Source organism: Rana temporaria, chromosome 1 (assembly GCF_905171775.1).
Source record: "Rana temporaria chromosome 1, aRanTem1.1, whole genome shotgun sequence".
NCBI lineage: Eukaryota > Metazoa > Chordata > Amphibia > Anura > Ranidae > Rana > Rana temporaria.
The window spans coordinates 108,454,676-108,475,401 of NC_053489.1; the positions used below are offsets into that span (position 1 = coordinate 108,454,676).

General features: G+C 46.0%; 1 protein-coding gene across 1 annotated transcript; it reads left to right on the forward strand.

The window, feature by feature from the left end:
- Positions 1-549: 549 nt before the first annotated feature.
- Positions 550-18,311, forward strand: ZCCHC9 (zinc finger CCHC-type containing 9). Its single transcript, XM_040341634.1, has 5 exons — positions 550-872; positions 3,636-3,786; positions 11,740-11,832; positions 13,165-13,230; positions 17,772-18,311. Exons 1-5 carry the CDS (start codon positions 636-638, stop codon positions 17,885-17,887), a joined length of 663 nt encoding a protein of 220 aa, XP_040197568.1. The 5' UTR covers positions 550-635; the 3' UTR covers positions 17,888-18,311.
- The last annotated feature ends 2,415 nt before the right edge of the window (positions 18,312-20,726 follow it).

Here is a 20,726-nt window from a genome sequence, read left to right on the forward strand (position 1 = left end):
TTGCACCCACTTCCGGGAGTCCTCTCTGCGGGGAGTAGGTCACTTCCTGCCCCCGCCCGCTGTGTTCTGGGAAACACTCGGCTCCCAGAACACAACGGGGACCAGTCAGGACGGCGCTGCGCGACTCGCGCATGTCCCGTAGGGAATTGGGCAGAGAAGCCGGAGCGCTTCACTTCCTGGTTCCCTCACTGAGGATGGCGGTGGGGGCAGCAGAGTGACGAGCAATCGCTCGTCCTCTGCTGCCGACATCGCTGGACTCCAGGACAAGTAAGTGCCCTAATATTAAATGTCAGCAGCTGCAGTATTTGTAGCTGCTGGCTTTTAATATTTTTACGGCGGAGATCCGCTTTAACCACTTAAAAAGCACACCATCTTTTTGGCAGGATCACCAGTTATGTTTTTATGCTTGCAGGAAAAGTTCTTAGCCCGAAAAAAAGAAAATGAAAACAGCCGTCAGAGCTACGGACTAGTATGCTGAAATGTACACGTTTTGACTAGACATCCTATAATATTTTGCCCACAACTAAGATGGCCGCTGTGAAGTCCTATCACAACGTGCACTGAGCGCCCTCCATCCGGCCGAGCAGTCACGTGTTTCCGGCTCGGTCCTGTACGCTGGGTAGTGTGGAGTAGAGATGACTCGCTGGGCTCGTCCCGGACATGTGAACGCGCCAAGTCGGAACCGCAAACTGTGTGCGGCCACCCCCTGGGAAGAGCTGAGGAAGGCCGGCCAGGAGAGGTCAGCCCAACCGTTCAGGAAGAAGGAGGGCAAGTATGTCAACCAGGATGTCAATGGCTTCAACGCTCTGCACAAGGAACAGCGCCGGGAGGGTCGGAGACTGAAGAGACAGACCAACAAGTCGAGCAAGATGGTGAGCAGAGCGGTTTGGGTAGGGGGTGTAGGAGCCGGTGCTGCCCCCTTCTGCAGGATGGTCGACGCTGTCTGTGCGTGGAATGCGTGCGCTGTCTGTGGCTCACTTTGTACGTGATACAGCACAGTCTGGGGGGGGGGGTGGGATGTACAGTGGAGTCCCAGCAACACCTCCTGTTAAAGTGGAGTTCCACCCAGAATGGGAAGCCCCGCTGATCTGCTTTCTCTGACCGCCACCAGAGAATGCATTAAAATAAACATGCCTTTACAACTACTTTAAGTTTAACATGCACTGTCAGATTTTCCCTGTGAAAAAACACCTCGCACTCTCTGCCCCCCCCCCCCGTTTTACTTACCCGAGCCCCGAATCTCTGTGGGCGCGATCCCACGTCGTTCTCTGAACGGCTCCTCATTAGATTGATAGCAGCACAGCCATTGGCTCCCGCTGCTGTCAATCAAATCCAATCACGCAGCGTGTCGGGGGAGGGGGCCCCGAGCCATACACTCGCCGGCTATGGCCGCCAACTGTATAACACGGGAGAGCGGTTCCCAGAGGGGGTTAGCAGGCTCCTTTTCAGAAGCCAATCTACTTTTATCGCCAAGACCCAGGCAAAATTTGCTCGGTGTATAGCTATGATTTCTCAACTATGATTTCTTTAGCACAATATATATTTTTATGGGTATATAATAGAGCTGCAAAATTTAATCATTAAAGGATCACAATATCGATTCAGTATCCGATTACAGGAAGCGGTGATCACTGTCCTGTCACTAGGAAGACGGGGGAAATGCTTGTTTAGGTAAGCATTTATCCGTTCTTCCTCACCGCGACACGATCGCGGGTATGCCCGCAGACATAGAGGAGTCACGGAGCTCACGGCACCTGTCCGTGCCATGCCGCAGACGTATATCTGCGTGCGGCAAGCAGTTGCTTACAAGTTAAAATCAGTATTTTTTGCTAAAGAAAACACTTTACTTGGAACCCCAAACATGTGTGTTTTTTTTTTAGCAGAGACCCTAGAGAATAAAATGGTGGACGTTGCAGTATTTTGTCACACTGTATTTGCGCAGCGGTCTTTCAAATGCAGTTTCTTGGGGGAAAAAATACACTTCAGTGAATAAAACAAAAACTAAACAATAAAGTTAGCAAATTAATTGTATATTGTGAAAGATGATGTTACACTGCAAGAATCGTGAGAGAATTGTGATCTTTATTCTGGTGATTCTCATTGTATCCAGAATCGTGCTGCTCTAGTATATAGTATAGTATATAGTAGTATATAGTATAGTATAGTATATAGCAAAAAGCTGAGATTTGCTCATCAGTGTCGGCACTATTTAGTCTGCTTAGACTGCACACGTTTCACTTATGAGTGGCCCATTTTTTTTTTTTTTTTTTTTTTTTTTTTTTTTTTAACATGCTTGGGGAATGGATTTAGTTTTAACAAGCCATTTTAGGGAACAATTCGATTATTTTATTACATTGGACTAAAGCACATTGGCTTAAATATTTGAAACATATTGGCTTGCTGACTTTGGACATTTTTGTCTTTTTGCATTTTAAATCAGTGGTGTTCAGCTTAAACGGGTTGTAAAGGTTCATTTTTTATTTTCTAAATAGGTTCCTTTTAAGCTAGTGCATTGTTGGTTCACTTACCTTTTTTCCTTCAATTTCCCTTCTAAATGTTTTTTTTCTTTGTCTGAATTACTTCCTGTTTCTCCTCAGTAACTTGCCCGCATCGTCCAAGACGTTCTGGCGGGGGGTTAGTCAGCCAGAACAGCTTACTGAGGAGGAACAGGAAGTGAGAAATTCAAAGAAAAAAAACATTTAGAAGGGAAATCGAAGGAAAAGGTAAGTGAACCAACAATACACTAGCTTAAAGGAACCTATTTAGAAAATAAAAAAACAAACCTTTACAACCCCTTTAAGCCCAGGTTCACACTGGGCTGTGGGAATGAAGCCGTGCAAGTTCAGCTGAACTCGCAAGATTTCACTCCCGCTTGTCAGTCCAGATTTCAGCCGCGATTTTAGAGACATCTGTTGAGGTTTCTGCACAGATTTCAATGTAAATTGTGGGCTTAAATCACAAAAAGTAGTACAAAAACGACTCTTTGAAATTGGTGCAGCACCGCAGATGCGGCGTCGCACCGATTAGGACGGTGACATTGCCGCCGATTTGACATATGAAATCGTACCAGTGTGAACCAGGGATAAAGCCCCTTTTAAACCAGCAGACGATCAGGTCCACCTGTCTGTTTTTCAGTCAGACCTAATTGGGCTCTCTATGTCAACGCTGATACCCACCGGCATCTGATCCGGTGCACTAAAAACAGATGGCTAGGGATCTGTTCCCCATCCATCCGGTGGATTGGATTCAATGACAGTCTGATAGAAAGGAGCAAACGGTCTGTTTTCATCCAACCGCCCCTTGGATAACAGCAGGCTGTGTCCACTCTGTGTAGTGAAGCGGATACAGACCTGTCATCCACCTGCTCACTGGGGACCAATGGAGAGATCCTCTGCTGAGCAGGTGGATCCACTTGATGGATTCCGCTCTGTTTGAAAGGGGCCCATCCTGAGGCCACAGATTGGGGCCAATTTATCAAAAATGTAGTAAAAAAAAACGGAGCACCATTGAGATGTTGATCATGACAACAATAAGATGTCTCTTTCATTAGTCTGAATTATGAACAAAACCTGATTGGATTCTCTTTGCATCCAACAAGCGATCATGTGTGACATGTCCTACATTATATTTTCCAGGTGTGTTTCCACTGTCGCAAGCCTGGCCATGGCATGGCTGACTGCTCTGAGGCTCTGAGATGTCAGGAGATGGGTACAGGAATCTGCTTTCGATGTGGATCAACAGAACATGAAATCAAGACATGCAGAGCCAAAGTGGACCCAGCTCTTGGTACATGTGAGGGTTATTTCTTGGGAATGTCCCCTGGTTATTAAATGAGAGCTGCCAATGGTGTTAGTATATTTTGTCCTTTAATTAGCATTAGAATATAATCAATGACTTTACTGAGCTGATATAATGTCTTTAAAGGGGTTGTAAAGGAAAAACTTTTTTTTCCTAAATAGCTTCCTTTACCTTAGTGCAGTCCTCCTTCACTTACCTCATCCTTCCATTTTGCTTTTAAATGTCCTTATTTCTTCTGAGAAATCCTCACTTCCTGTTCTTCTGTCTGTAACTCTGACACTGGACACTTTTGACACATTTTTGGGACCATTGGCATTTTTATAGCAATCAGTGCTATAAAAATGCCACTGGCAGTGAAGGGGTTAACACTAGGGGGCGGGGAAGGGGTTAAGTATGTTCCCTGGGTGTGTTCTTACTGTGGGGGGGGGGGGGGCTCGCTAGGGGAAATAACTGATCTTCTGTTCATACGTTGTATGAACAGAGGATCAGCATTTCCCACCCCTGACAGGACCGGGAGCTGTGTGTTTACACACACACAGCTCGCGGTCCCCGCTCTGTAACGAGCAATCGCGGGTGCCCGGCGTCGATCGCGCCCGCCGGGCACCCGCACGGGAGTCACGGACGAGCAGGGGGCGCACGCTCCCCTAGTGGCCGCTAAGAGAGCGGAGGTTAATGTACAGGCTCTCGCCCAGGAGAGCCGACCTCCTGCCGTAGAATGACGGCGGCTGGTCGGCAAGTAGTTAACCAACATCCTATCCTAGTCTTTCAGGCCCAGTGATACACTTAGAACATCTAAAAGACGACAACCAAATACAAGCAATGCATTTGTTTTATAGCGAGAACTGCAACAACCTATACATTGGGCAAAACAAAGCAACCAGCCCAGTATAGGAGGGCAAATTCCACAGGTCAAGACTTGGCAGTTTTCCTTCCCCCCCATAGGAGAAGTTTTCAGCAGATAGCGGGCTAAAGTCCACTGGCGTCACTCAGCCGGTCCAGGTTTTCTTGATAAATCTGGACTTTGAAGTTTGTGATCCACCCAGATGCCTGGACCGTCAACTGGCTCAGCCTCTCAGTGAGCCGCTGGGAGACTGAGCCTGTGGCTTATGCACCCATCACAGCTCAACCCTCCAGTGAGCGCTGGAAGGTCAGCGCACAGTACAACATCTGCCTTTCTACTGTAATTGGATCCAGGTGTATGTGCTACCTGTGTGGATGTAAGTGCTGACGTATATTCTGAATAAGTGGACATGGATAAGCTGCATAATGTCTCTAATGTTATAGAACAAGTCCAATAGAATGTAACTACTATTAGATTTACTTTAAATAAAGGCTATTTACAAATACGCATGCAATATATGGTGCTACCATGACACTGGTAGCTTTATGCAGACAGACACTCTTATAAGAGTCTGCATGATCCATCTGAACAGGCAGGTAGGGGGAGCTAGAGAGCTTGTTATTACTCTGATCCAGTCAGCTGTTTGTATAATTTGAACCCTGAAATCTGTAAAAGGCATAAGAATAGTCATGTAAACATGTGAAAACCAACCTAGATTTCTTTATCGTACATCACGGGACACAGAGCGCCATATTCATTACTATATGGGTTATATGGAGTACCTTCAGGTGTTGACACTGGCAATCTCAAACAGGAAATGCCCCTCCCTATATAACCCCCTCCCATAGGAGGAGTACCTCAGTTTTTACGCCAGTGTCTTAGGTGTTGGTCATGGTTTAGCTTGCCTCCGCATCCTTGGGATTAGGTGAGCTACCGGTTCTGTCCAAAGGCCTCAGCGCTAAAGTGGTCAGTAACCGGACCCCAAACCCTTGGGGTATAGCCCATAATGCTTTTCTTTTTAGAGAGCTGGACCCTGGGCCCAGAACTTAGAAACCTTTGGGTGCCTAATGTTTCTGTTGCCAGAGTGCTATATGGGCCCAGGACAGTGGATCCTTCATAGGAACCCAGGGCCTGAAGGTCTAGACATCCCCACGGAGATGGGGGAAGATTGGGCCTCTTGGCAAAGTCCTGCGGCATGGAGCAGGTAAGTGAGGGGAAAACTTGCGGAACTTGGTTCTTAGCAGGTTTTTTCTGGGGGGTCACAGGGGACATGCCTAAAGTTATGCGCTGCATCTGGCAAACTAGTCACATATCTTAATGATAGGATGGCTCTATGTGTATTATTCCCCATAAGAAGTGACCTCCCTTGTAGTGTTGGAAAAGCATTGAGTGGGGCCTGTGTGATATAAAGTGTATGTGTGTGTGTGTCAGAGAGCTGTGCTTACCTGCAAGCCTCCAGGCGATGCTCCATCAGTCTTCCTCCTCAGAGCCTGCAAGCAGGCAAAACGCTGACCTCCTCGTGGTTCCAGGCTGGAGCAGAGAGGCTCCCTTCCCCCCAACCCCCCCCCCCCCTATCGGTGGGCGCGCGCGCGTTCACGTATTATAGGCGCAATTCGCGCCGTTTAGCTGAGGGGGGGAAGGGCGGGTCAGTGGTTTAAGGAAGGGGCGGCCCTTCCTTTTTTCGTTCCAAACAGCTCATTCTATATATTGGAACTGGGGAGGAAAGACCAGAGCGGCAGCACGGGGCGCCGAGGACACACAGTGGCCAGAAAGGATATTGCAGTCTTCAGAAGACTGTTTTCAAGCCTAGAAATAGGCTGTTTCTTTTCCATCTCATAGTTTTTCTTTGCAATACTACTCAGGGGGACAGAATGCTTTTTCTTTCCTGGATTTGAAACAAAAACGAAAAAAAAAAAAGATTGAAAAAAAAAAAAAAAAAAGTCATCTAGGGGAGAGGAAGCATTTTTTATCCCCCAAACAGGTGTTTGGGCAATTAACTTTTATAGTTCCAAATACCAATAGGTAGCAGGTGTACCTCGGTATTGTACCATGGCATCCGGGTCAGAGGGTACAAGAGGTGGGGATTCCCCCAGAGAGTCTGAGGTCTCGGACAAAGCTATGCCGCTGCTTTCCCCACAGGGAGCCTTGGGGCCATCGGGATCTGGGGCTGGAGCTGGCGCGGGTCAGTCCAACCCTAAGATGGTCACGGACGAGGTATTACTCACCTCTTTAAGAGAGATGGAGAAAAGAATGGGAAAAATGATAGCCACAGCTATGCGGGGCAGTAAACGGATTAGATCTCCGTCGCCCGAGTGCGGACCCTCAGAAGAGGAGGTCCTTTCCTCAGGGGAATTGGACGACCTCTTGGACAAGGACCAAGTAGGTTCAGGGATCGAAGATCCGGATACAGAGGAATCTGGAGCAGTCTCCCAAGGGGAGAGCTGGTGGATTCAAGCCTTAACGGACTTGGTCCATAATGCATTCAACTTGCCAGTACCAGATCTCCAGGTATCTACGGTTTCAGCTTTGGGCTCACTGAGGGCGCCTCAAAGCAATGCAGTATTTCCGATCCACCCTCTACTAGAGGGAGTTTTGTTCCAAGATTGGAACAAGCCAGATAAAATCTTCTTACCACCTAAAAGATTCTCTGCCCTATATCCTATGGAAGATAAATTTTCCAAGAAATGGGCTACTCCTGCAGTGGACGCAGCCATCTCATGTATTAACAAATCATTAACATGCCCTGTAGAAAACATACAGGTATTCAAGGATCCAGTTGATAAACGCTTGGAAGCACTACTTAAGAACTCCTTCACTACTGCAGGGGCAGTAGTACAGCCAGCTGTGGCTGCGATTGGGGTTGCTCAAGCATTATCGGATCAAGATAAGCAGATGCTTAAACTTATTCCTGCCCAGCAGGCAGAAGAATTTTCGGATGTCCCTAGGGCCATATGTTTTACAGTAGACGCAATTAAGGATTCTATCCAGCAAGCGTCACGTTTATCGTTATCCCTTATCCATATGAGAAGACTCCTATGGTTAAAAAGCTGGGAGGCCGAGCCCCCATGCAAGAAGCTCCTGGTAGGGTTCCCCTTCCATGGAGGACGACTCTTCGGAGAAGACCTAGATAAATGCATTCAAACCATTTCAAATGGCAAAAGTACTCTCTTGCCAACTAAGAGGAAGTTTCAGGGGCCTGCGTTTAAACGACAGTACTCCCCTGGGCAGGGGCCCTCTAATGCCAAACAGTATCGACGGCCTCCTGCGAAAGCAAACTTCGTCTTCAACAGCAAATCACAAGGACAGGCTGCTAGAGGCAGAAAGCAGTGGGTTCGCAAACCAGCAAAACCAGCACCCAAGCCGACCTTATGAAGGGGCGCCCCCACCCACAAAGGTGGGGGGAAGGCTGCGACTCTTTTCAGAGGTTTGGGAAGCCAGCATTCCCGACGAGTGGGTACGGTCTTCCGTGGCCACGGGCTACAAATTAGATTTCCTAAGGTTTCCTCCTCTTCATTTCCAGGAGTCGAGGATTCCAAACGATCCGGAAAAAGGAGCCGCATTAATGTCGGCATTAAATCATCTACTTTCCCAGGAAGTAATAGTAGAGGTACCAGTCCTGGAACAGGGGCTAGGTTTCTACTCCAACCTATTCATCATCCCGAAGTCCAATGGAGATGTCAGGCCAATTTTGGACCTAAAGATGGTAAATACATACCTAAAGATCCGCTCATTTCGGATGGAATCCGTGCGGTCAGCAGCTACCACACTCCAAAAGGACGACTTCATGGCGTCCATAGACATAAAGGATGCCTACCTTCATCTTCCAATTTATCAGCCACATCAAAAATATCTACGCTTCATGGTGGCTTCGCGTCACTTCCAATTCGTGGCGCTTCCCTTCGGGTTGGCTACGGCCCCCCGGGTGTTCACGAAGGTCCTAGCTCCAATCCTAGCCAAACTAAGGATCCAAGGGGTCACGATCTTAGCATACCTGGACGACCTCCTAGTCATAGATCACTCGTCTCCCGGCTTGGAGCGAGCAGTGGCCCTCACGGTCCAATACCTCGAGAAGTTCGGCTGGGTCCTAAATCGAGAAAAGTCAGCCTTCCTGCCCACAAGGCAGTTGGAATATCTCGGCATGAGATTAGACACAGAACAACAAAGAGTGTTTCTACCTCTGAGGAAGGTCAAAGCCATCAAGGAATTAATCCTATTGGTTCTAAGCAAGAAGGAACCGACTATTCGCCTATGTATGAGGTTACTAGGCAAGATGGTGGCCACATTCGAGGCGGTACCATACGCCCAGAGCCACACTCACATCCTGCAGGCAGCCATCCTGTCAGCATGGAGCAGAAGGCCACAGGCCTTGGATATCCCGTTGCCGCTCTCATCAAGAGTCCGACAAAGTCTGTGTTGGTGGTTAGACCCTCAGAATCTACTGAAGGGGGGGGGGGAAGTCTTTCAGCCCAGTGGCTTGGAAGATAGTGACCACAGACGCCAGCCTGACGGGCTGGGGAGCAATTTTGGATGGTTGCACTCGCCAAGGTACTTGGGCAACGCCAGAGAAGCAGTTGCCCATCAACATCTTGGAGCTCAGAGCTGCTCGACTAGCCCTCAGGGCTTGGACGTCAAAATTGCAGGGGTTCCCGGTGAGAATTCAATCAGACAATGCCACGGCCGTGGCATACATAAATCACCAAGGGGGAACCAGGAGTCAAGCCGCTCAGAGAGAGGTGAGCTTGATTCTCCTATGGGCAGAGGCTCATGTGCCCTGCATATCGGCAATATTCATTCCAGGAGTGGACAACTTTCAGGCGGACTTCTTAAGCCGCCAGACTCTATTGCCGGGGGAGTGGTCTCTGCATCCACAAATCTTTCAAGCACTCTGCCAAAGATGGGGAGTGCCGGACGTGGATATCATGGCATCGAGACTCAACAAGAAGCTAGACAGGTTCATGTCCCGCTCAAGGGATCCGATGGCCTGCGGAACCGATGCGTTGGTTTGCCCTTGGCATCAGTTCAAACTTCTTTATGCGTTTCCCCCGCTCCAGTTACTACCCCGCCTGCTGCGCAGGATCCGGGTGGAGCACATACCAGTCATCCTGGTAGCTCCAGCATGGCCCAGAAGGGCATGGTACTCACTAATCTTAAGGATGGTAGTGGGAAACCCTTGGACTCTTCCTCTACGGCCAGACCTGCTATCGCAAGGTCCGATCCTCCACCCTGCCTTACGGCATCTAAATTTGACGGCCTGGAAGCTGAATCCCTGATTCTCAGGGGTGGAGGTCTGTCTCAGAAAGTAATCTCTACCCTAATCAGAGCCAGGAAACCGGTCTCTAGGGTGATTTATTACAGGGTCTGGAAGGCCTATGTAGGCTGGTGTGAGTCCAAGCGATGGCTTTCTCTCAAATTTACCATCGATAGAGTATTAAGTTTTCTCCAGCTAGGAGTGGATAAAGGATTGGCATTAAGCATAATCAAAGGACAGATTTCTGCTCTGTCAGTGTGGTTTCAGCGGCCGCTGGCCACCCACTCGCTGGTTAAGACCTTCCTTCAAGGGGTCTTACGTATTAAACCTCCAGTTAAATCCCCGCTTTGCCCGTGGGATTTAAACCTTGTTCTGTCAAGTTTACAGAAACAACCGTTTGAGCCGTTGGCTGAAATTCCTTTGGTTTTACTGACAAGGAAGTTAGTATTTTTGGTCGCCATAGTTTCCGCAAGAAGAGTATCGGAACTGGCGGCCTTATCCTGTAAGGAACCATATCTTATTTTTCATAAGGACAGGGTCGTTCTCCGCCCTCATCCTTCCTTCCTACCGAAGGTTGTATCCAGTTTTCATTTGAACCAGGATTTGGTATTACCATCCTTCTTCCCTAAACCTACTTCCAGAAAGGAAGGGTTGCTGCATACCTTGGATATCGTCAGGGCCATGAAGGCCTATCTTAAAGCTACAAAGAAGATCCGGAAAACAGATGTGCTGTTCATATTACCGGATGGGCCCAAGAAGGGGCAGGCAGCTGCAAAGTCCACCATTTCTAGGTGGATTAAGCAATTAATCACTCAGGCCTACGGCTTGAAAGGGTTGCCTCCTCCAGTATCATTAAAGGCTCATTCTACTAGGGCCATGGGCGCCTCCTGGGCAGCACACCACCAGGTCTCTATGGCTCAAGTTTGCAAGGCGGCAACCTGGTCTTCTGTCCACACGTTTACAAAATTCTACCAGTTGGACGTAAGAAGGAAGTCTGATACAGCCTTTGGGCAGGCAGTGCTGCAGGCTGCAGTTTGAGACCCTCGGATTCCGGGGGCTCCTCTTTTTTGAGTTAAATTTAAAATTTAAGATTATTTTTCTCAACTAAGTTGGATTTATTATGATTTGAGTATTTCTCTAAATTAAATCCTTTTGTCTTGGAGATGTTCTCCCTCCCCTCATTGTGAGCATTGCTTTGGGACATCCCATATAGTAATGAATATGCCGCTCTGTGTCCCGTGATGTACGATAAAGAAAAAGGGATTTTTAATACAGCTTACCTGTAAAATCCTTTTCTTGGAGTACATCACGGGACACAGAGCTCCCACCCCTCTTTTTGGGGACCATTTTGGGAGGCATACTGCTTGCTACAAAACTGAGGTACTCCTCCTATGGGAGGGGGTTATATAGGGAGGGGCATTTCCTGTTTGAGATTGCCAGTGTCAACACCTGAAGGTACTCCATATAACCCATATAGTAATGAATATGCCGCTCTGTGTCCCGTGATGTACTCCAAGAAAAGGATTTTACAGGTAAGCTGTATTAAAAATCCCTTTTTTCTCTTGCTGGACTGAATTGTTGGAAGTTAATATTTAAAACCAATATTTCAATTTTTTCCTTTGTTTAGTCCTTAAAAGGAGGGAGCCTCTTTGCTGGGTATAATGCATCACAGGGTATTCTCTTTCATGACTGCTGAACATTTCATGATAAAGGGCATTCTTGAGAGATGATAGATTTGGGAACAATCAGTCTTTAGCCAGCACATTGTAAACTTCATGAAGATAAAAGCAGTGCCTTCCAGCTATTGTTTTACTAAGTCAGGATAGTAATATTTCACTTTGAAATCTTTCAGGAGAGTTTCCATATGCAAAATGCTTCATATGCGGAGAGATGGGGCACTTATCACGGTCGTGTCCAGACAATCCCAAGGGATTGTATGCCCAAGGTATGTATTTACATATTTTTCAGGGGCTGTATTAAAGGGATTATGTATTGGGAGAAATATGGAAAGTGCTATTGCTGAGCTTCTTGTGAAAATGTCTTACTAATGCAAAAGATTCAATAAAAGTCAAAACTGCTGCTGTTCATGTATGCCAAATGGTCAGCCAGGTAATGTTATTTTTAGGAGAGCGCCACCTAAAAAGTCAAAGCTGGAATATGATTAATACTTGGAGCAGCAGTTTTTTTTCTCTACTTTTAACCCTTTAAGGACCCCCTACCGATGATATAGAATGGCACGGCTGGGCACAGGCACATACAAGTACATCGGCTTTAGGAGCCCAGCCGTGGACCGGGCCCAAAGATCCGTGACCGTGGGACCCGATCGCCGCCGGTGTTCCGTGATCGGTCACAGGAGCTGAAGAACGGAGAGAAGTGTGTGTAAACACACCTTCCCCGTTCTGTGTGGCAGTGACACTGATAGTCTGTTCCCTGATATAGGGAACGACGATCAGTGACGTCACGCCTACAGCCACGCCCCCTACAGTAAGAATTACTCCCTTAGGGCACACTTAACCCCTTAGTGGTTAACTCCTTCACTGCCATTGTCATTTTCATAGCACTTTTCGCTGTGAAAATGACAATGGTCCCAAAAGTGTCCGATGTGTCTGCCATAATGTCGCAGTCACGGAAAAAATCGCTGATCGCCGCCATTACTAGTAAAAAAATAAATAAAATATTAATAAAAATGCCATAAAATTATCCCCTATTTTGTAAACGCTATAAATTTCGTGCAAACCAATCGATAATGGCTCATTGCGTTTTTTTTTTTTTACAAAAAATGGGTAGAATAATACGTATCAGCCTAAACTGAGGACATTTTTTTTATTTTTATATCTTTTTTTTTTTTTGTGGATATTTGTTAAAGCAAATAGTAAAAGATATTGCACTTTTTTCAAAATTGTCGCTCTTATTTATGTTTATAGCGTAAAAAATAAAAACCGCATAGGTGATCAAATACCACCAAAAGAAAGCTCTATTTGTGGGGAAAAAAGGACGCCAATTTTGTTTGGAAGCCACGTCGCACGACGCCGTAATTGTCAGTTAAAGCGACGCAGTGCCGAATCGCAAAAACTGGCCAGGTCCTTTACCTGCATAATGGTCCGGGTCTTAAGTGGTTAATATTCATTACCATAGATCATAAAAAAAATTCAATGAATAAATGCATTGGAATTCATCAAACAGCTATTGGAAACAAACACAGCAGTTTTCCAGATTTCACTACAGAATGCACACTGATAAGTAATTGGACTTTTATACACCTTCTTTTTTTCTTCAGGAGGAAGCTGCAGGGTTTGTGGCTCCGTTGAGCATTTCCAAAGAGATTGTCCAGAACATCACACAGGTAATATTACAAGGAGTGCTCAGTGAATGAAGAGTTAACAAACCTCTGACCACAAATAAGAACAAAAGATGATCAGGACAGCCGCACTCCAATCCAATGTAATTTAATGTAAAACAAATGGAAACGGGCACTACAAGTCACAGAACCTAGGACAGCTGACACGTTTCACACTACAGTGTTTACTCATAGCAGAAGTTAGTGTGAAACGCGTCAGCTGTCCTAGGTTCCGTTGCTGTGACTTATAGTGCCTGTTTCCAGTTTTTTACATTAAAGTTACGTTGGATTAGAGTGCGGCTGTCCTGATCATCTTTTGTTCTTATTTGTCATGTGCATTGCTAGCACCCTCAGTTCCTGAGAAGAAGATTGCACCCAACAAGACCTGCCTGGAGCGGCAATCTCTCTCTTTATAGCTCTTTGACCACAAGGCAGAGCTGCCCTAGGTCACATGACTTAACGTGTTGACATCACTTTATGTCACCTGGAAAGTTGCTAGACCTAACCATCGTATATTTATCTTGTGTTTTTAAGCAGGCTTAACCAGTACTGTTATCTTGGGTGGTCATATGAGGTCATCTAAGTGCAAGTCCTTGGGGGCGCAATCTGTCACCTACTGTATCATTATACTGGGCCGGCCCTGGTACCATGTGATTGTATTTGTACAGTCCTGGCCTTTTAGGGCCTCAAGAAATTAGATCGGCAGTCAGTACATCAGGATTGGTCGATTTTTTTTTTTCAAATAGTCAACCCCCGCAAAGTCGCAGTTCAGAGTTCGCAGCCTCAGTCGCTCGCAGATTTTTTTCCCCTCCAGCAGATAGAGCCCAGCATTTCCACATCATAAGTTTACCGCTTGTAGCTATCTCAAGTGTTTTGCTGAGTGTTTTTGTGTTTTTCATTTTGTTCTTCTTAAAGCCCTAAGATGCTGCCCAAACGCCCTGCACCTTTTAAGGCTTCTGGCAATGAACCTAAGCACCAGAAGAAGTTTAAAAATAGCCATTTTTTTTCACACTTCGCAATGCTTTACGAACGGAACCCCCGCAAATTGCGGGGGTTGAATGAATATACACTGATTTGCGTTATTTTTACCAAAGAAATGTGGCAGATTACGTTTTGGCCTAAATTTTCTGTATTTTTTTTTTTTTATATTGCAAAACAAATTATTAAATAAATCAATGGTTATTAAATAACACCAAAAGAAAGCTCTCTGTCTCAAAAAATTATAAAAATTTTATATAGTGTTGCATGGCTGAGTAATTATCATTTAAAAGTGTGACAGCACTGAAAGCTGACAAATGGCCAAGGCAGGTAGGGGGTGAAAGACCCCTTTCACAATGGGGCAGCGGGTCCGTTAGCGGTAAAGTGCTGCTAGTTTTAGCGGCGCTTTACCACTAGTTTTAGCGGCGCTTTTCGGGCAGTAGCAGTGGCTACCGGCTGAGGATAGGGGTTAATAGAGCCTGTTTTGTGGTGCTTTGGCAGCACTGCCTATTAATTTCTGGGTGGTGGAGGAGTGGTGTATGCACCGCTCCTCCACTGCCTCTAAGATGCTGCTTGCAGGACTTTATTTTTTATTTGCTGCCCTGCAAGTGCACCACCCCAGTGTGAAAGCACTCAGGCTTTCACACTGGGGTGGCTTGAGAGGCACTATTTATTGCACTAAAACGCCTGAACAGCGCCTTCAGTGTGAAAGGGGTCTTATGAATGAAATCCAGCTTTGTTGAAATTGTGATCCCCTGATCACTGCAATTCATTGTGTCCAGTGGAAACAGCGGTCGTGGTAATGGAGTGCTATGCACCGCTAATCCAGAAGAGGCTGGATGATGTACATGGTCCAGCCGCCCGCAGTAAGAGTACTGTGGGCGGTCAGCAAGTCATTAAAGGGGAACACAGAATTTACATAAACTCATCCTCTGCCAAAGTGAGTTTTTATGCCTTACCCCTTCCAGGAGGTTGGAGTGGCGGGACACCCAGCTTTTTCCTATTTCTGTTGACTTGTCTAGTGTCAGTCACCGGTTGCACTGGTTGTCCCCTTCAGATGCCTCAGGGAATGATGTGGTCACTTTGGTAATTGTAGACGGCTGTCTTTGACACTGCTAAGTGACCCATATGAGGTTTCTGAGGGGGTTTTATTGGTGTTTTTTAGGGTTGTCCCGATACCTCTTTTTTAAGACCGAGTACAAGTACCGATACTTTTTTTTCCCAAGTACTCTCCGATACCGATACTTTTTTTAATCTCATGTGACAGTGGCACATGTGTCAGTAGTTTTTTTTTCACAATTTATTTTATTTATAATGCTTTCTTTTTTTAAAGGGGGGGGGGGGGGGGTGGACCGTGTCAGGTTTTTTTTTCTACAATAAATTGTTAGTTTTTTTTTATTTATTTCAGCCCTGTTGGGGGTCTTTGGTGAGAGATCAGGGGTCTTAACAGACCTCTGACTTCTCCCCTTTGAGACAGAGAAGGGGACTAGAGATACAGATTCCCCAGTCCCTTTCTCAGCAGCCTCAGCTGCGCTGAAAATGAATGGAGAGAAGCTCCTCTTCATTCATAAACTGAAACATCATCGTAACGGGAGTCCCTTTTTGGGCATAGGGTGACTGAGAACTGATATCTCGGATTACATGAGATGGGACATAAATGATAATTCATGTTTTGCAGGAGATCTGCACATATTACAGTTTGGTTAATGCTGACCCCCAACCGGTCAATAAGAGTGTCTACTTCAATGTGAGGACACATGCTTTTGAGGTGTTAATTGGGGCTGATCCAAGACCTTTCATTGTGTGAAGATGCTATTGATGATAGATATGTGTTATCAGTCTAAAGGTCAGATGTCTGACTTAAGGAATCTGTATTAGGAAGTAGGTGAGAACAGCTTGGCGGAGCCATGCTGTCTGGATAATGTTTAGTAATTAGCCCATCTGAAGGTGTATTGTATGATGCTGGGGGTGGAGAGTTTCATTGTCACTAACTATATAAGAAAGCTAAGATACCATTAAAAGTTTGTTCATACATTTTGAAACAAGTACCAGAGCTGTGTGAGTCTTGGTTATTCTGGGAAATGGAATGGATTGTGTCTGTTGGATGGTTGGAGTGTCAGATAAGCTGTCGTGGTTGATGGAATGGGAAATCGTAAACGGTGGTGACCGTTACAATCGTAAACACAGTTTACGATGTTTCAGTTATGTGAATAGACAGTCGGTGATCACTGACTCTGTACATTCCGAACAGTAAGGAACCGGGTTTACCGGCTCCTACCTCTGCTCTCCATCCTGACAGTTCGAGGGGTGGAGAAGGAGCACGGATGGAGATGGCAGCATGGAGGGGGACACGGATGGAGATGGCAGCATGGAGGGGGACACGGATGGAGATGGCAGCATGGAGGGGGACACGGATGGAGATGGCAGCATGGAGGGAGAGAGCAGCACATGGGGGGACGAGGAGGGAGAGAGCAGCACATGGGGGGGACGAGGAGAGAGAGAGCAGCACATGGGGGGGACGAGGAGGGAGAGAGCAGCACATGGGGGGGACGAGGAGGGAGAGAGCAGCACATGGGGGGGACGAGGAGGGAGAGAGCAGCACATGGGGGGACGAGGAGGGAGAGAGCAGCACATGGGGGGACGAGGAGGGAGAGAGCAGCACGGAGAGGGACGAGGAGGGAGAGAGCAGCACGGAGGGGGACTCTCCCAGCCTGTCAGTGCCCACCGGTGCAGCCTATCAGTATCCATTAGTGCCCACCAGTGCAACATCCGTGTCCATTAGTGCCCACAGTGCCACCTCACTAATGCCCACCAGTACAGAGCTCCTCAGTGCCCACCAGTGGAGCCTATCCGTGCCAACCAGTGCATCTCACTAATGCCCACCGTATAGCAGCTCCTCAGTGCCCACAGTACAGCTCAAGAATGTCATTAATAATGTCAGTGTCCACAAGCAGAGCGCTTGGCTCTGTTCCGTCCCCTCGCCTGGCCAAGGAGAGCTCTATTTGTCCCCTGACGTGCTGCACGCCCCGCCTCTGCCTCCACACTACAAACCCCAGAATGCAGTGCCAATTGGCGGCTGCAGACGTGGGGGAAGAAAAAAAAATCAGCAAACAGCGGCCGCGATAGCCCTTTAGAATAGACGGGCGGCCAGGGGGGAGAGGATTTACACCCAGCACAACCCTGCTTCTGATCCCTCACAATCGGCCTGTTTTCACGCAATAATCGGTCGATGACGATTTTAAAAAAAAAAGCGAAATATCGGCCGACCGATATATGGGTCGACCCCTAATGCCTTATAATTATTGTATATGATCACATCAAACCTTTTCAAAACTTTGGTCGTTCTATAGTGCATTGATCTTACCTGATAAACATTAAATGGTTGGTAGACAGGTTCTTATCTTATGTCATTTTGGTAAAGTATTAAAGAGATTGTACAACCAAATCTAGGCAATAAATAAACTTGTATAATCAAAAAGAAAAGTCATATTGCAGTATATGATTCGTGGGTAATACAGCAAATGTTAAGACCTGTTTTTAACCTATTGTGTGTTTTTGTTACATGACAGCCCAGATGACAGTTGGCAGATGGACAAGTGGAATGAGTGCAGATCATGAAGATGTTCCTGTTATCCCTAAAGCCCAAAAAGTTCCCACGAAGACTCCCAAAATAGTCAAGTTCTAACAGTTGTTCCGTTTGGAGAAAAACTAAACCTTCTACCCAACTGGACTGTAGAGTGAAACGCATGAATTTGTGTATCATAAGGCATTGATTAGGTGGCTGTAGGGTCTATTCATACTTGTCTGTCTGACAATCCAACGATGATGAGTAAAAATAATGCAGCCAGGTGTTTATACTAAAGACACGAAGACCCCTTTCACATGGAGAGGACTTCGACTGGGATCTGCTTGCTCAGCAGGGAATCTGTTCGCTGATCCCCAGAGGGCGGATGACAGGTCTGTTATACAGAACAGACACAGCCTGCTCTCCTCTATGGGCAGTTGGATGTTTATGGACCTATTGTCCATTTTACATCCGACTGTCATCCGATCCAGCCAGATGGATCAAAGGTAGCTGGGTGCAAACGGACACAAGTCTGTTTTCATCTGGCTACCCATAGGGGAGAACATGTCCGTCTGAAATACCCGACCGGACCACCTGTGTGAAAGGGGGTCTAGTTAACGAAAGGAATAGCGCATTGTTTACTTAAAGTATAACTTAAGGCAAAACTTTTATTTTTGGTTAGAGTGGTGAGGGATTAGAACACCTGTTAGTTTTGATTGCTGTCTGTGCTCCCCACTAAGGTGATTCATCCTCTCTATTTGTCCTGTTTACCATTATCATTGAAAATTAAAGTAAAAGAAAATCCCACATTTTGGCTTGTTGCCAGAAAAGTAAGAGGAGAAATTTTCCTATGGGCACTATAGTTCTGTTGACTTGGGGGTCCCCAAGGAATTCCCTTAATTAACAGGGATTTCATCACACTTCCTGTTTGGCTATGAGACAGGAAGTGAAGTGAAATCTCCACAATGGCACACAGATGGTGAAAAAAACTATCTGGCACGGGTTTAAACCCTCCCTTACTCTATCCAAAATGGGGGGGAAAAAAAGGTTTTCCTGTAGTTTTATTTTAACCACTTAAGGACCGCCTCCTGCACATATACATCGGCAGAATGGCACGGCTGGGCACAGGTACGCCGCCTTTAAGAGCTCAGCCGCGGGACCCGATCGCCGCCGGTGTCCTGCGATTGGTCACAGGAGCTGAAAAAGGGAGAGGTGTGTGTCCCCTAGTGGTTAACGCCTAAATTGCAATTGTCATTTTCACAGTAATCAATGCATTTTTATAGCACTTTTTGCTGTGTAAATGACAATGGTCCGAAAAATGTGTCAAAATTGTCCGATGTGTCCACCATAATGTTGCAGTCACGAAAAAAATCGCTGATTGCCGACATTAGTAGTAAAAATTTTTTTTATAAAAATGCCATAACACTATCCCCTATTTTGTAAACGCTATAAATTAGGCGCAAACCAATCGTTAAACGCTTATTGCGATTTTTTACCAAGAATAGGTAGAAGAATACGTATCGGCCTAAACTGAGGGAAAAAAGGTTGTTTTTATATTTTTTTGGGGGGTATTTATTATAGCAAAAAGTAAAAAATATTGCATTATTTTTCAAAATTGTCGCTCTATTTTTGTTTATAGCGCAAAAAATAAAAACCGCAGAGGTGATCAAATACCACCAAAAGAAAGCTCTATTTGTGGGGGGAAAAAGGACGCCAATTTTGTTTGGGAGCCACGTCGCACGACCGCGCAATTGTCAGTTAAAGCGACGCAGTGCCGAATCGCAAAAAGGGGCAAGGTCCTCAACCTGCATACTGGTCCGGGTCTTAAGTGGTTAACCATCTAGTTAGGCATGCAAACTGGTGTTGTTCCCGTAAGCAACAGTAGGAAAGTAATTGAGTAGGTGGTACCTATTGGCTAACTGAATATTTTTTATGGTGCAAGCTTTCCCAAGCACTCAGTTTCCGTCTTTACCATGGAACTATACCTGAAAACGGTTTCTACCCATAGTGATGCAGTTGGTTTACATGTATAATAGACCTGAGCTAAAGGCTTTCCTGAGGAATGGGGAACTGCAGACGTTCCCTGCAGAAGATACTGTGGTGTTGTCATTACCATACAACATACTCTTTTACTCCTGCACCAACAACTGATGCAGCTACATTTCCATTATATAACAAGTGCCTTGTCTCTTTAGAACTCTAGTATTTTATTTGCTACTCGAATAAACCCCATGGGTCTTTTATTTGCTTTTACTTTCTTGTAATTCTGAAACTGACCATGAAAGAAATCTGACAAGGAAAAATTACACTGCTGCCTAGCAACATTAGGGTTGTTGGTTTGAATCCCAACCACGACATTACCTCTCACTGTTCTTCCAGTGCCTGTGTGTGTTTCCTCCCGGGTACTCCAGTTTCCTCCCGGGTACTCCAGTTTCCTCCCGGGTACTCCAGTTTCCTCCTACACTGCAAAGACATGCTTTTAGATTAATTGGCTCCTGACCAAATTGGCCCTAGTATGTATATGAGCTTAGATTGTAAGCTCATTAAGGGCAGGGACTGATGTGAATGTACAATATATATAAAGTGCTCTGTAAATTAAGTTCTATATAAATACCTGTAATATACAAGAATAAAAAAAATTGATAGACCTTTTATGTATTCTCCACTTTTAACCAGTTCTTTGTAAAGTTGTTACTGAGTGGAACAAAGTAATTATAGCAAAATTAACCAGATCTACATTTGTGGCAGCACAAACATGTGTACAGACTTGGGTGATAATCATTTTACAGAAAGTGGTCAGCAGTGATTTGGTGATCACTTCCACATGTACTTCGTGATCTCACCTGTGAAGAATGAACTAGGAAGCACTCCGGGTTCAGAGCTGTCAATCTGTGGCCAGAAAAGAAAAGCATTTGGCTCATTGCACTTCATAGCATACCTGCATCATCATTGACTCTAC